This window comes from Microcaecilia unicolor, chromosome 1 (assembly GCF_901765095.1).
Source record: "Microcaecilia unicolor chromosome 1, aMicUni1.1, whole genome shotgun sequence".
Lineage (NCBI taxonomy): Eukaryota > Metazoa > Chordata > Amphibia > Gymnophiona > Siphonopidae > Microcaecilia > Microcaecilia unicolor.
In genome coordinates, this window is record NC_044031.1 from 457416133 (window position 1) to 457430957 (window position 14825).

Genomic DNA, 14825 nt, shown 5'->3' on the forward strand with positions numbered 1-14825 from the left:
CCATTCCAAATCTCTTTAACTATACTCCTATACTGTATTTGTTCACACCAGAGCCTGTAAACATCTCTCTGAAATTATGTAAGCCACTTTGAGCCTACCAATAGGTGGGAAAATGTGGGATACAAATATAATAAATAAATAAAGAAATAGGTAAAAGAGTTAAGAGGAGTTTGACGTTAGAAGTCAAGTACATCAATGGTTTGAGTAATTTCTTGCCGACTGTGCCTTTTTTTATTTCTCACATTTCTAGTGATTCCACTTTACAAGGTTCATCGTGTGGAGTTCCTCAAGGTGCAATATTGTCCCCTCTTGCATATTTAAATAATCTAGAGGTTCTCATAGATCAACTAAATTATCACGCACATATTTTATCTATAGTGCAAAGATGTTTCTTTAAGACAAAACAGATTTGTTCAGTTAAATCTTATGCTGATCAAAAAGTATTTTATTAAATGATTCATGCTATAGTGTTAGGGCATTAGATTACTGCAAAGCCCGATTTTCAGATTTTTATATTGTTTTGTATATCACATTCTTACAGATAGGGAAATGTAAGACAAGATATTCTCTAGATGGTGAAACAGCATTACGAGGGGGTAATTCAATAAGATTATTCATATATGATAGGGCTTACATGTATAAGATACATACAGAACAAAATATCTACATAGACCTGTATGTTATGCAATGCTTGCTATATGTAAGGCACAGCAAAATACAAATAATTTGAAACGTCTAGTTTAGGCATTTCAAATGATTTCCTACATGTTTTGCTGCAAATTAACCTTAGAAATTTTAAACATCTTTGGATCATTAGGACAGAATGGTGTGCAGAGATTTTCAATTGTTTGATATGTCCTGAGTTATAAAATGTTTGTGCTTTTAGTTGAAAGCTGATTTCCTGGATTGACTTACTTGAGAGTAGTGAGTTCTGTCAGTGACGGCTGGGTGGCCTTGAGATAGCTTTCCCTTCGGGCTGCCATCTTAGGAGATGGCTTAGGGCTGGCAGTGTCTGAGTCTCCACTGTCCTCATCCCCCATGGCTTTGATATAACTGCCACTGCGCATCCTTCGGCAGGGAATTTCATCATCTTTGTTCTGTGGGGTGTAGCCACTCCATTCATCTTGAGGAACCTAATGACATATTAAGACATACATTCAACATAGGCCAATTTTTAATTTTTCTTTCACCCTTAAGAATTCCGCAGATATAAAAATGTGAACTGGCAAAACAGATATGGCTCTTATCATCTAATACTTGTAAACACTTTATACACAGTGTGGGCCTGATGTTCAAAAGACTTTTGGGCCCTCTTACTATATGGTGAATTAAGCAGTAAACATGAAAATTATCATGAAATGTTACCACATGATCTTGTAACTGTTACATAGTTGGCATGACAACACACGTTAACTGCAAGTTCTGAGAGAAGAGGACATTTCTCTGGTAAGTGAACACTATTTTGCTTTGTGCTTTGGGAACTTAAAGATTGGGGTTTAAAAGAGGAATTGTAGGTTAGTGATAGGCAGAATAAAAATAGAAAAAAAGCAAATTTTATCAATTAATCTCCATAGTCTTTTCCTCTTAGTTTTAAAACTTGAACTTTGTACCACAGCATTAACAGATAGACTCTAGCAGGCACTGCAGGATCTAGTTTAGTCTTCCCACCCACCCTCCCCAACACCCATCCACCCCTAGGACAACTCTTCATTTATAGTCAGTTATTGTAATTAGGGTAACAAACAAGGAGTGCTCTTACAGAGTTTTAAATACATTTCATTACCATCTAAGAAGGAAACACGAAATAAATCATACAATATACTATAAAACTAAAATACACTTTTATATTAGGCTAATATCCTTAATACTGTAGCAAGTTTTAAATTATTGAAAAAACTCAAAAATACTAAGATGGAGTCAGCAGTGAGAGGGGTGCTATCCAGTCTTTTGCATTGAGTGTCACATGTATGATTATCTCCCAGTTGGTGAGCGGTTATATGTGTGTGCCCAATGCAAAGAGCTCCTAGCTTTTAGAGAACGTGTCCGTTCTCTTGAGTCTAGAGTAGCAGACTTGGTGGAGCTGAGGGAGACAGAAAGGTACATAGAGGAGACCTACAGGGATGTTGTAGAGAAGTCCCACCTCCAGTCTGGCAGTGTCACGGTTGTGGTCGGGCCCTTATGTTCAGACCTACTGTTTCTCTGTATCTAACTCTGTGACCTCTCCAGTCTGCTTTTTTCCCTATTGTTGTTCTTCCTGAAAGCCAAGTCTCACTTTGGTCTCCCTACTTCTGCTTCATATCCTGTTGTTGTTCTTCCTGTTAACCAAGCCTCGCTTTGGTCTCCCTGCTTCATTTCCTACTTGTGACATTATCAGCCTACTCCTTTATAAGGACCTAGGGAGCTTTCCTACATTGCCTTTGCAAGAGGTTTCTTAATCTTGTGTTACCTGTTTAGATTATTTCCCTGCTTGGCTTTGTTCTTGAAGGTCTGTTCTGTGTTTCTTTGAGTCTTGTGTTTCAATGCTTGGCTAGAAAGGTAAGGAGGGGTGACAAAACTTCCTTCAGGTATATTAGTGAAAGGAAAATGACTAAAAAGGGAATTGTGAGACTGAAAGATGCTGCGAACCGCTATGTAGATAATGATGAAGAAAAAGCAAATTTGCTAAATAGATACTTTTGTTCTGTTTTCACTGAAGGAAATCCTGGAGAAGGACTGCGAATGACTGGCAAAAGTACATATGAGAATGGAGTGGATATAGCACCGTTCACGGAAGAGAGTGTGTATGAACAACTAGGAAACCTAAAGGTGGACAAAGCCATGGGACCGGACAGGATCCACCCCAGGATATTGAGGGAGCTCAGAGAGGTTCTGGCGGGTCCTCTTAAAGATTTGTTTAATAAATCCTTGGAGACGGGAGAGGTTCCGTGAGATTGGAGAATGGTGGATGTGGTCCCTCTTCACAAAAGTGGTGATAGGGAAGAAGCTGGAAACTACAGGTCGGTAAGCCTCACTTCGGTTATTGGAAAAGTAATGGAAGCGATGCTGAAGGAAAGGATACTGAATTTCCTGGCAGCCAATAAGTTGCAAGATCCGAGAAAACATGGTTTTACCAAAGGGAAATTGTGCCAAATGAATCTCACTGAATTCTTTGACTGGGTGACTGGAGAATTGAATCAGGGACGTTCTATAGACGTAATCTACTTAGATTTCAGCAAAGCTTTTGACACGGTTCCCCACAGGAGGCTCTTAAATAAACTGGACAGGCTGAAGATAGGACCTGAAGTGGTGACCTGGATTAGGAACTGGTTGATGGACAGACGCCAGAGGGTGGTGGTTAATGGAATTCGCTCGGATGAGGGAAAGGTGAGTAGTGGAGTGCCTCAGGGATTGATGCTGGGGCTGATTCTGTTCAATATATTTGTGAGTGACATTGCTGAAGGGTTAGAAGGTAAAGTTTGCCTTTTTGCGGACAATACTAAGATTTATAACAGAGTGGGCACCTGGGAGGGAGTGGAAAACATGAAAAAGGATCTGCGGAACCAGAAGAATGGTCTAAGATTTGGCAATTAAAATTCAATGCGAAGAAATGCAAAGTGATGCATTTAGGGAGTAGAAATCCACGGGAGACGTATGTGTTAGGCGGTGAGAGTCTGATATGTACGGATGGGGAGAGGGATCTTGGGGTGATAGTATCTGAGGATCTGAAGGCGACAAAACAGTGCGACAAGGCGGTGGTTGTAGCTAGAAGGTTGCTAGGCTGTATAGAGAGAGGTGTGACCAGCAGAAAGGAAGTGTTGATGTCCCTGTATAAGTCGCTGGTGAGGCCCCATCTGGAGTACTGTGTTCAGTTTTGGAGGCCGTATTTTGCTAAGGATGTAAAAAGAATTGAAGCGGTGCAAAGAAAAGCTACGAGAATGGTATGGGATTTGCGTTACAAGACGTATGAGGAGAGACTTGCTGACCTGAACATGCATATCCTGGAGGAAAGGAGAAACAGGGTTGATATGATACAGACTTTCAAATATTTGAAAGGTATTAATCTGCAAACGAACCTTTTCCGGAGATGGGAAGGCGGTAGAACTAGAGGACATGAAATGAGATTGAAGGGGGGGCAGACTCAAAAAAATGTCAGGAAGTACTTTTTCACAGAGAGAGTGGTGGATGCTTGGAATGCCCTCCCGCGGGAGGTGGTGGAGATGAAAATGGTAACAGAATTCAAAAATGCGTGTGATAAACATAAAGGAATCCTGTTCAGAAGGAAGGGATCCTCAGACGTTTAGCAGAGATTGGGTGGCAGAGCCAGGGGGGGGGGGGGGGGGGGGGCTGGTGGTTGGGAGGCGGTGCTAGTGCTGGGCAGACTTCTACGGTCTGTGCCGTGAGGATGGCAGACACTAATCAAGGTCAGGTATGCAGAAAAGGTAGCACATATGAGTTTATCTTGTTGGGCAGACTGGATGGACTATGCAGGTCTTTCTCTGCCGTCATCTACTATGTTACTATCCAGCTCATTTTCGAAAGTGATCGCCAGTCATCTTCTGACTCAAATCGGGAGATGGCCGGCGATCTCCTAAACCCGGCCAAATCGGTATAATCGAAAGCTGATTTTGGCAGGGTTCAACTGCTTTCTGTCGTGGAGCCTGCGAAACATCAAGGGGGCGTGTCAGTAGGGTAGTGAAGGCAGGACAGGGGTGGGACAGGGGCGTGCTCACAAGATTGCCGGCTTCGCCCGATAATGGAAAAAAAAAGCCAGGCTTGACGAGCATTTCGCCCACTTTACTTGGTCCATTTATTTTCAGGACCAAACCTCAAAAAGGTGTACTTACTGACCAGTCGACCACCAGAGGGAATTGGGGATGACCTCCCCTTACTCTCCCAGTGGTCACCAACCCCCTCCAACCCCCCCCCCCCCAAAAAAAACAAAAAAAAACCTTTTTTGCCAGCCTCTATGCCAGCCTCAAATTCATACCCAGCTCCCTGATAGCAGTATGCAAGTCCCTGGAACAGTTTTTAGTGGGTGCAGTGCACTTCAGACAGGTGGACCCAGGCCCATTCCCCCTACCTGTTCCACTTGTGGTGGTAAATGGGAGCCCTCCAAAACCCACCCAAAACCCACTGTACCCACATCTAGGTGCCCCCCTTCACCCCTTAGGGCTATGGTAATGGTGTAGAGTTGTGGGGAGTGGGTTTTGGGGGAGATTTGGGGGGGGGGGGGCTAAACAACCAAGGGAAGGGAGCTATGCACCTGGCAGCTATTTTTATTTTTTTTTAAATTTAGAAGTGCCCCCTAGGGTGCCCGGCTGGTGTCCCGGCATGTCAGGGGCGACCAGTGCACTACAAATACTGGCTCCTCCCACGACCAAATGCCTTGGATTTGGCCGGTTTTGAGATCGCTGGCATTATTTGCCATTATGGCCGAAAACCGATGACGGCCATCTCAAACCCGGCGAACTCTGACATTTGGCCGGGCCCAACCGTATTAGCGAAGAAAAAGATGGCCGGCCATCTTTTTCAAAAATACGGTTGGCTCCGCCCACTTATGGCGCCGGCCCTGAAGATGGCCGGCCAGCTATTTGGCCGGCGCCGTTCAATTATGCCCCTCTATGTTACTATGTTTGTTTCTGTGTGGTTGCTTTTGTACCTTGATCCTGAAAGTCTGGCTGTAGAGCCATACCCTGCCCTTGGTGTCTGTATCTGTTTGACTTCCCTTGGCTTCTGCTTTTAGACTAGCCCTGCTTTTGACTCTTGCTATAGTTAAGCTCCGTGTTTAAGCCAATCTCCGTGTTTAGCCAAGCTCTGTTCCTGTTTTCTGATTTCCCTGTTCTGTTTCCTGTGTGTGTAGGTCTGCTGCCTCTCAATCTGCCTGACCTTTCCCTTCCAGCTGTGGATGCTGGTAAGCATATTGCTTCTTTGTTTTTGTCTTCCCTTAGTCTGCTTAATCCTTTGCCTACTGTGTTTGCTTCCTGGCTCTTTGAGCTTTGTTTCTGCCAAGTTCTGTTCCTGTTGTGTGTTGAAGCCAGGTTCTGCTCCTGCCCTATGTTTGAGCTAGTTTTGTCCCAGTTCCCTGCTAAGCCAAGTCCCTTTCAGTATCCAGTTCCAGTCAAGCCAAGCCAAGTCCCTTCCAGAATTTAGTTCCAGTCAAACTAAGTCATGTCCGTTCCAGAATCTGGTTCTAGCCAAGCCAAACCCATTCCAGAATCCAGTTCCAGCCAAGCCAAGCCCATTCCAGAATTCTGTTTCAGCCAGTCCTGTTAGAGAATTCTGAATCCTGTTTAAGAATCCTGAATCCTGTTCCAGCCAAGCCTGTTCGAGAATCCTGAATCCTGTTTGAGAATCCTGAATCCTGTTCCAGTCAAGCCTGTTCGAGAATCCTCAATCCTGTTTGAGAATCCTGAATCCTGTTCCAGCCAAGCCTGTTCGAGAATCCTGAATCCTGTTTGAGAATCCTGAACCCTGTTCCAGCCAAGCTTGTATGAGAATCCTGAATCCTGTTTGAGAATCCTGAATCCTGTTTGAGAATCCTGTTCCAGCCAAGCCTGTTTGAGAATCCTGAATCCTGTTCCAGGCAAGCCTGTTCGAGAATCCTGAATCCTGTTTGAGAATCCTGAATCCTGTTTGAGAATTCTGAATCCTGTTCCAGCCAAGCCTGTTTGAGTATCCTGAATCCTGTTCCTGCCTTGTTTATTGTCTTGCTTCTGTTATTCTTGTTGCCTAGTTCCTACCCTGTCTTGCCAGTCTAGGTGTACTTTGTCTTGTCTTTTTCAGTCTAGTCCTGTCCAGATCCAGTCCTTGCCTTGTCCTTGTCTTGCCCTTTTCTGGATCCAGTTTTAATCTACTTCCGTGTTTTGCCTTGTCTTGCATTTCTGGGTCCCAGTCCCAGTTTTAATCCAGTTCCGAGTCTTGCCTTGTCCTGCCTGGATTCTAATTCTGGCCCTTGCCTTCTTTTCCTTGCCTCGTCTGGATCCAGTTCTTGTGTTGTCCATTGTGTTTAGTTACCTCTGTCCTGCCTTGTTGAGTCTGTTAGTTAATCCTAGTCCAGTCTGTTTTGATTCCTGCCTGTGCCAGCCCAGGTGATTTGTTTGCCAAAGCTCCGGTTTTGGTCCAAGGGCTCACTATTCCTGACAGTTGTGACAGGCAGCCCCTATGCTACCTTGGAGGAGGGAGGTCTCCTAGAAGGAGAGCATCACCCTGGTGAAGTAGGAAGTAATCCTGTAGCCAGGACCTGCACACTCACACTGAGGATATGTCTCCAAGTGCTGCCCAAGAGGGAAGGGTTAGGACAGCTGTAGTAGTTGGTGATTTGATCATTAGGCATATAGATAGCTGGATGGCTGGTGGACGAGAGGATCGCCTGGTGCGAAGGTGGCGGATCTCATACGTCATCTAGATAGGATTTTAGACAGTGCTGGGGAGGAGCCGACTGTCATATACATGTGGGTACCAATGACATAGGAAAATGTGGGAGAGAGGTTCTGGAAGCCAAATTTAGGCTCTTAGGTAGAAAGCTCAAATCCAGAACCTCTAGGGTAGTATTTTCTGAAGTGCTAGCCTTTCCATGTGCAGGGCCCAAGAGATAGGCAGAGCTCCAGAGTCTCAATGCATGGATGAGATGATGGTGCAGGGAGGAGGGTTTTAGATTTGTTAGGAACTGGGCAACATTCTGGGGAAGGGGGAGCCTATTCCGTAAGGATGGGCTCCACCTTAACCAGGGTGGGACCAGGCAGCTGGCATCGGCATTTAAAAAGGAGATAGAGCAGCTTTTAAACTAGAAACTGGGGGAAGGCCGACAGTCGCTCAAAAGCGCATAGTTCGGGATAAGGTATCTTTCAAAGATATCACCAAAACAGGGAAGATAGGGTATCATGATAGCGAGGTTGCAAAAGAGACCATAGTAGATCAGGTATCCTAAAATAAAAATTAAAAGCAGACAAAAGATTGCAAATTAATGCTATCAAGTACTGAGCATGATGTAAATGCGAACAACAAACATAGTTTGAAATGTCTATATGCGAATGCCAGCAAACGTTAGAAGAATGGTCGAGGGTTTGTCTGTTAAAATTTAATGCCAAGAAGTGTAGAGTGATGCACCTGGGGTGCAGAAACCCAAAAGAGAGATACCGGATAGGAGGGGAAAGATTAGTAAGATCGACTCAGGAGAGAGACCTTGGGGTGTTGGTGTCCGAGGATCTAGGTGAAGAAACAATGTCACAAGGCGACGGCCGTGGCCAGAAGGATGCTAGGCTGCTTAGAGAGGGGTATAACTAGCAGAAGAAAGGAGGTGTTTTTGCCCCTCTACAAGTCATTGGTGAGGCCCCACTTGGAGTATTGTGTTCAGTTTTGGAGGCCGTATCTTGCTAGAGATGTAAAAAGACGAAGCGGTGCAAAGAAAAGCTACAAAAATGGTATGGGATTTGCGTTGCAAATCGTACAAGGAGAGACTTGCCGACCTGAACATGTATACCTTGGAGGAAAGGAGAAACAGGGGTGACATGATACAGATGTTCAAATATTTTAAAGGTATTAATCCGCAAACAAACCTTTTCCGGAGACGGAACTAGAGGACATGAACTGAGGTTGAAGGGGGGGCAGACTCAGGAGTAATGCCAGGAAGTATTTTTCACAGAGAGGGTGGTGGATACATGGAAAGCCCTCCCACGGGAGGTGGTAGAGATGAAAACAGTAATGGAATTCAATCATGCATGGGATAAACATAAAGGATTCCTATTTAGAAGGAATGGATCCACGGAATTTTAGCGGAGATTGGGTGGCAACACTGGTAATTGGGAAGCAAAACCAGTTCTGGGCAGACTGGGCAGACTTCTATGGTCTATGCCCTGATCATTACTGAATAGATAGGGATGGGCTAGAGTATTAATTTTACGGGGCTTCGACTTTAGCTTCAGAACTTTTAGTACAAGAAGAGCATTGGGCAGACTTCTACGGTCTGTGCCTTGAGAATGACAAGGACAAATCAAACTCGGGTATACATATAAAGTATCACATACCATGTAAAATGAGTTTATCTTGTTGGACAGACTGGATGGACCGTACAGGTCTTTATCTGCCATCATTTACTATGTTACTACGTTACTACGCACAGGGCAGACAGCATATGGGTCTTCATCAAATGTTTCATCAGGCAGCATGAATGTGCTTGCATTATTTCTCAAAACATATGACGCAGGTCCCACAGTAATCACAAAAATGCAGCACACAACTGATGCCCCTGATTAGCATCCTGCACCCCAAGCAATGATCCCCTCAAGATCCCCCCCCCCGACCCGTTGCCTTGTCACATTGTTTCTTCGCCTTCAGATCCTCGGACACCAACATCCCAAGATCTCTCTCCTGAGTCGAGCTTACTAATCTCTCCCCTCCTATCCGGTATCTCTCTTTTGGGTTTCTGCACCCAAATGTAGATTTTGTTGGGCAGTAAATGTTGGGCAGATGATGACTATGCTCCTGACATTTATCACACAGGCTTTGCACTTTTGGCACTAAAATGTGGAAAGTGGAAAATCTCATTGCAGTTGAATAAAACAGGCGTAATAATGCTTTATACAATGTTTACAAAAATGTATATAAGATAATTTCAAATGCTACTAAGGCCTATCAAATATATTTCACATTTATGGACAGCCCTAATGCGTTTTCCTTAGAAAAATCTCAGAAAGTGACAGACATATGGGCAACATAAAATTAATATTTTAATTCTGTTCTTAAAGGTGAGTTTACACTTTGGTAAAATATTTCAGTGATATTCCAATACTTCGGTAACATAGTTAAATCCTTCTAGAATTATGATTTTCTTTTTGGTCTATTATTAATGGTAAGTCAGTTCATAAATCAATTAAGTAACATTTTTCCTAATCACTCAAATTTTATTAGTGCATTTTTTTTATTTATCAGCGCAGTGGAAAATATGCATTCATTTCAGCTTCTGCATTTACGCCCTGTTCAGAATTGTCAACACCAGATATGTGTATTTAGTTAGTAGATATCATTGTACACTTACAAGAAGCTTGAAAATAAAAAGTGGCAATTTACTGAAAATCTTCCACAAGTGACTACTTTTCTCTTTCTACACCAGTCCCAAAGCATATTGAGTTTGACAAGATTACTACTAATGAAAGCAAAAAAATCCCCTGTGCTATAAAAAGTGAATAAACAAGAGCCTCAGACAGCATCTCAGAATTAATCAATGTCTATTATACAGGGCTGCCTGCAAGCAGAAAAACATACAGTTCCAGAGCCTTTTTGCCAGGACTGGTGTTAAACATCCTGAGATTAGGGGCAGAAATTTGGAAAGAAGCCCCAAAGCCCAGCAGTAAGCTATCTCCTTCACTTTCAGACAACTTGGGGCCCCCTGTAGCTTGTGGGCTTAGGGCAATTGTCCATTGGCACCCTCCTAATGCCTGCTCTACTTGTTGAATTACAGCTTGTTATGCGAGTTAGAAGGTTTAGGGATTTGCCTGAGATCGTGTAGGGGTGATGCAACAAGCTATGCATGAGCATCTCAAAAAAGATATAGCGGAATTAGAAACGGTTCAAAGAACAGCGATGAAGGGATGGAACTCTTCTCATATGAGGAGAAGCTAAAGAGGTTAGGGCTTTTCAGCTTGGAAAAGAGACAGCTGAGGGGAGATATGATTTAGGCCTACAAAATCCTGAGTGGTATAGAGCGGGTAAAAGTAAATTGATTTTTCACTCTTTCAGAAAGTGCAAAGTCTAAGTTACATTGAAATGCTTTTAAAACAAACAGGAGGAAATATTTTTTCACTCAACAAATAGTTAAGCTCTAGAACTCGTTGCTGGAGGATGTAGTAACAGTGGTTAGCATATCTGGGTTTAAAAAAAGGTTTGGATTAGTTCCTGGAGGAAAAATCCATAGTCTGCTATTGAGATAGACATGGGGAAGCCACTGTTTGCCCTGGGATTGGTAGCATTGAATGTTGCTACTATTTGGGTTTCTGCCAGGTACTTGTGACCTGGATTGGACACTGCTGGAAATAGGATACTGGGCTAGATGGACCATTGGTCTGACCCAGTATGGCTATTTTTATGTTCTTATGAGGGAGGACACACCTCACCAGAGCTGAGCAAAGCACCTTTATGGAGGGAAGCATCTTTACTAAGCACTCCTTCCTCATCAAAATGACATGTTTGTCTATAGGGCACAAAACTCTGGGAAGGAGGTGACAGGTGTTTTATTTTTTATTTTCCTTTTAACCATAGCAGTATTTACAGGAAGGGGAGACTATTGCAGCATTTCTTAGTTCCCAGGAGTCCTCCACATTCCACAGAAATCCTCAGCACTCTTTGATGCTCTGAAGGGGCTCCAAAGGGGTATTCTCTATTGTGCACATCCCTGCGGCCACATGCCACAATGCTGCTGGTGTTTTATGCTCCCAGGCAACTCCTGATGACATCACACTGTTGCCACTTATCTGCATCATGGCCTCCCTGCTCAGATCATCTACCACAGTTGATTTCAGTGCGAATCAAATCTCCCGGCATCCTGAGGACACACGTCCTTTCACTCCACAATGTTCAGCTACATTTAGGGCCCTGTTTACTAAGCAGCATTATAGGTGCGTAAACATTTTTAACGTGTGCTAACCATGTACGCGCTTTAACCATGTACATGCCTACAATATCCCTATAGGCACCTACATGGTTAGCATGCGTGCTAAGTGTAGGCGCACTAAAAACACTAATGCACCTTAGTAAACAGGGCCCTTAATGTCTTCAAGAGGGTAATTTTATTACAGGTTGCCTATTTAGGAGGTCCAAGGTAACCTGTTTTGGGGCTATTTGGAAAGACAACATAGGTGCTTATATATCTTTATAACACAGCTTCAGAAAACTGGCAACAATTTATGGGACAATATACCTGTGTGCATTTACACCTACTTGGTAGCAGGTGTAAACTGATGTGTATGATGTGTGTGTGTACATGTATATTTTATAAAATACTAGCCGTTAAGCCCATTAAAACGGGCGAGATTTCTAGCTACCCTCCTCGCCGCCGCTCCCTCCCCCCTCCGTGCCGGGCCCCCTGCACTGACCTGACAGCGCCTCTCACCTCTGTGTGAAAGCACTGCAGGCAGCAGCAGATCGCTCTGCTGCTGCCTGCAGTGCTTCCACACGGAGGTGAGAGGCGCTGTCAGGTCAGTGCAGAGGGCCTGATACGGAGGGGGGCGGGAGCGGCGGCATGGTTGTGGATAAGGGTGGAGGTTGGTGCGTGATGTTCGTTTCCAGGCTCCAGCGGCAGCGTCCAACAGTCCGACTCCGTTTCCCTCTCTCGTCATCATGTCTTGACGCAAGGGCGGGACAGAGAGGGAAGTCTCTACTGCTCATTTGCAGGTGAGTCGGTCACTTGCCATTTATATGTTTGATATGTGAACCTTATGACTGCCTATGCTACATCAAAACTTCTCCCTCAAACATACCTATACTTAGGTGACATGTGGTGGCCCTTTTACAAGCTGTGTTAAGCACTGTTCTCTCAGCTGAGTGGGAGTCCTCCACCTACAGTCCTACCAGTGGGGGGTTGCTGTTTCACTATCACATTTTTCAATGATGAGGGACAGGCAAGCTCTGCAGGACTCCAGGGAACCTGCCTGTCCCTAACGATTGAAAACACAACATTGAAACACCACTCCCCACTGGCAGCAATGCAGTTGGAGGACTCCCGATCGGCTTAGAGGGAACATTGGTGTTAAGTGCTAATGTGCACTTAATGTGGCAAAAATGGACTAATGCAGGATGCAGTAAAGCATTCTGCATTAGTTTTGCCTTTAGCGCATGGTAAAGACATGCTAATTATGCTAAACAAAATTTGGGGCTGGGGGTATGTCATGGGTGGAGAAGCATAGAAGCATAAACTGGTTAGTCTGCTGATATTATTGCATGCTAACTGGTTTACGGATGCTTAATGTGGGAACCCTTAGCACCTCCTAAACAGGAAACAGTAAGTGCTCCTGTGTTGTTTTTTTTTTAGGCATTTGTTACAAAAAGAATGTCTTATGAGTGGATCATGTCTATCCAACTAAAACCAAGTTTAAGCAGGAAAAAGGTATCAGTAGGGAGGTGGCAGGTAGATGCAAGATTAGGGTTGGTACAGAAGACGTGTTACTCAGAGAATATGTAGCTCTGTCCCATGTATGCTTTTTTTTCTCACAACTTCCAGTTTCACAACTGAGCACCATGTTTCAGTGATTTCAATGTTCTACTATAAATATAATTTATCCTACTGTAACTGGACATTTTTCATTTTCCTTGGCTATTAAAAAAATATGAGCATAAGATAGAACAGCTATGTTCATTACAACAAGTTTGCAAAGAAACAGTTCATGCTAACTAAAAGTAATTATTGCAGATTTTCCCAAACCTGTCCTGGGGACCCCACAGCCAGTGCCCCCCAATCAAAATCATTTAACTGGCCAGGAATGGCACCTGGCTGATTAAAAGGTACTTAGATGGCTAGCTGCTGATTTTTAGCATGGGATTTTTGGCTGCGTGTATTCCTAGAATATCTTTGGCCAGTTTGAACTTAATTGGCCAGTGCCGAATATCGGCTTGGTTGGTTAAGTACAAACTGGCCCAAAATAAACTGAATATTAAATGCTAGTCACTGAAAATGGATCGTGCTGGTTTGTCTCCCATGTGATACCGAGACCCTGAAGCAGCCTTGCAAAACGCTGGCCATCGTCGGCTCGGCACATGAATAGAGGAGAGTGGAATACAGCACGAAGGCAACGCGGTCCAGAAGCACCAACTTGAAAGATAAGTGGTGGTGCTACTTATTTATTTATCTGTATATCAAAAGAATTATTTAAAATGATTTGAGACTGACTACATCAGCAGGAGATATAGTACATCATAAGGTTTTTTGGCCGACGATGAAGGCAGGATCTTTTGGTTTTTTGGCCGATGATGAAGGCAGGATCTTTTGATCTGTTCCAGCTTTAACAGACATATTTAAGATCTGTAAGCTCTTTGAGGTCTTTTTCCTGCTGTCATTATACTGCGCTAGATGCAGTCTGATGGTCATTTTGAGGCAGCGGATTTTTTTGTAAGTACTGTCAGGGATAGTCAGTAAAGAATTTGAAAACCAAAGCACCTTGGTTTTAGACGGATTTGACTTCCGCCAAGTGCTGCATACCCTGATGAAAACTGCAAATTTCACAGGAAAACAAACAAATGAACAAAACTTTTATATGGAAACATTTCCCCTCCACTGGGCTTATGCAACACTATGTCATATTTCGGTGCTATACACATGAGGGAAGGGGAATAGTGAGATGTATCTGAAATTAAAGCAATCTGCCTGTAAACTTGTTCTGAACTTTAGTAAATAAACTACTTGTTTTGCAAAGTACACTAGTAATTTTTACCTGCAGGGTTTGTCACAATAATAGCAACAATAAAAATGTAGTTCTGTTTTTATTATTTTGTAATGGACAGTTACCTACTGAGATTTGCACCTGCTTTCACTCCAGGTATTACTTCCATTGGACGCAATACATGTACTTTGGTTTACATGAAATTGCATGCCTTATTTCTTCCCCTGGCAAAACTCCATTTTCAAAAATTCTTTAAAAAATACAAGTGAAAATACGCCTGGATTGTGGGTGGACAACAATAGAAGATCTTATGTGTGCAGATAAAACACTGGGGGGGGGGGCTTTTTACTAAGGTGCGGTAGTCTCTACACGTGTGTAGTGTGCCCCAAAAATGAGTCTACCGCCAGGCTGGCATGTCTCCCTGGCGGTAATTTCGGATTTGGCTTGCGCCCATACCGTCGGGACAAATTAAGTTTTTAT

At 43.6% G+C, this 14825-nt stretch overlaps 1 protein-coding gene across 2 annotated transcripts in view; it reads right to left on the minus strand.

Annotated features, from left to right (window-relative positions):
• Positions 1–14825, minus strand: part of DLGAP1 (DLG associated protein 1) — a 356932-nt gene that overhangs the window by 311500 nt on the left and 30607 nt on the right. For both annotated transcript variants that reach the window (XM_030213104.1, XM_030213111.1), the window contains exon 2: positions 916–1133. In XM_030213104.1, the coding sequence (XP_030068964.1) occupies positions 916–1133 (218 nt within the window). The remainder of the gene's footprint in view (positions 1–915; positions 1134–14825) is intronic.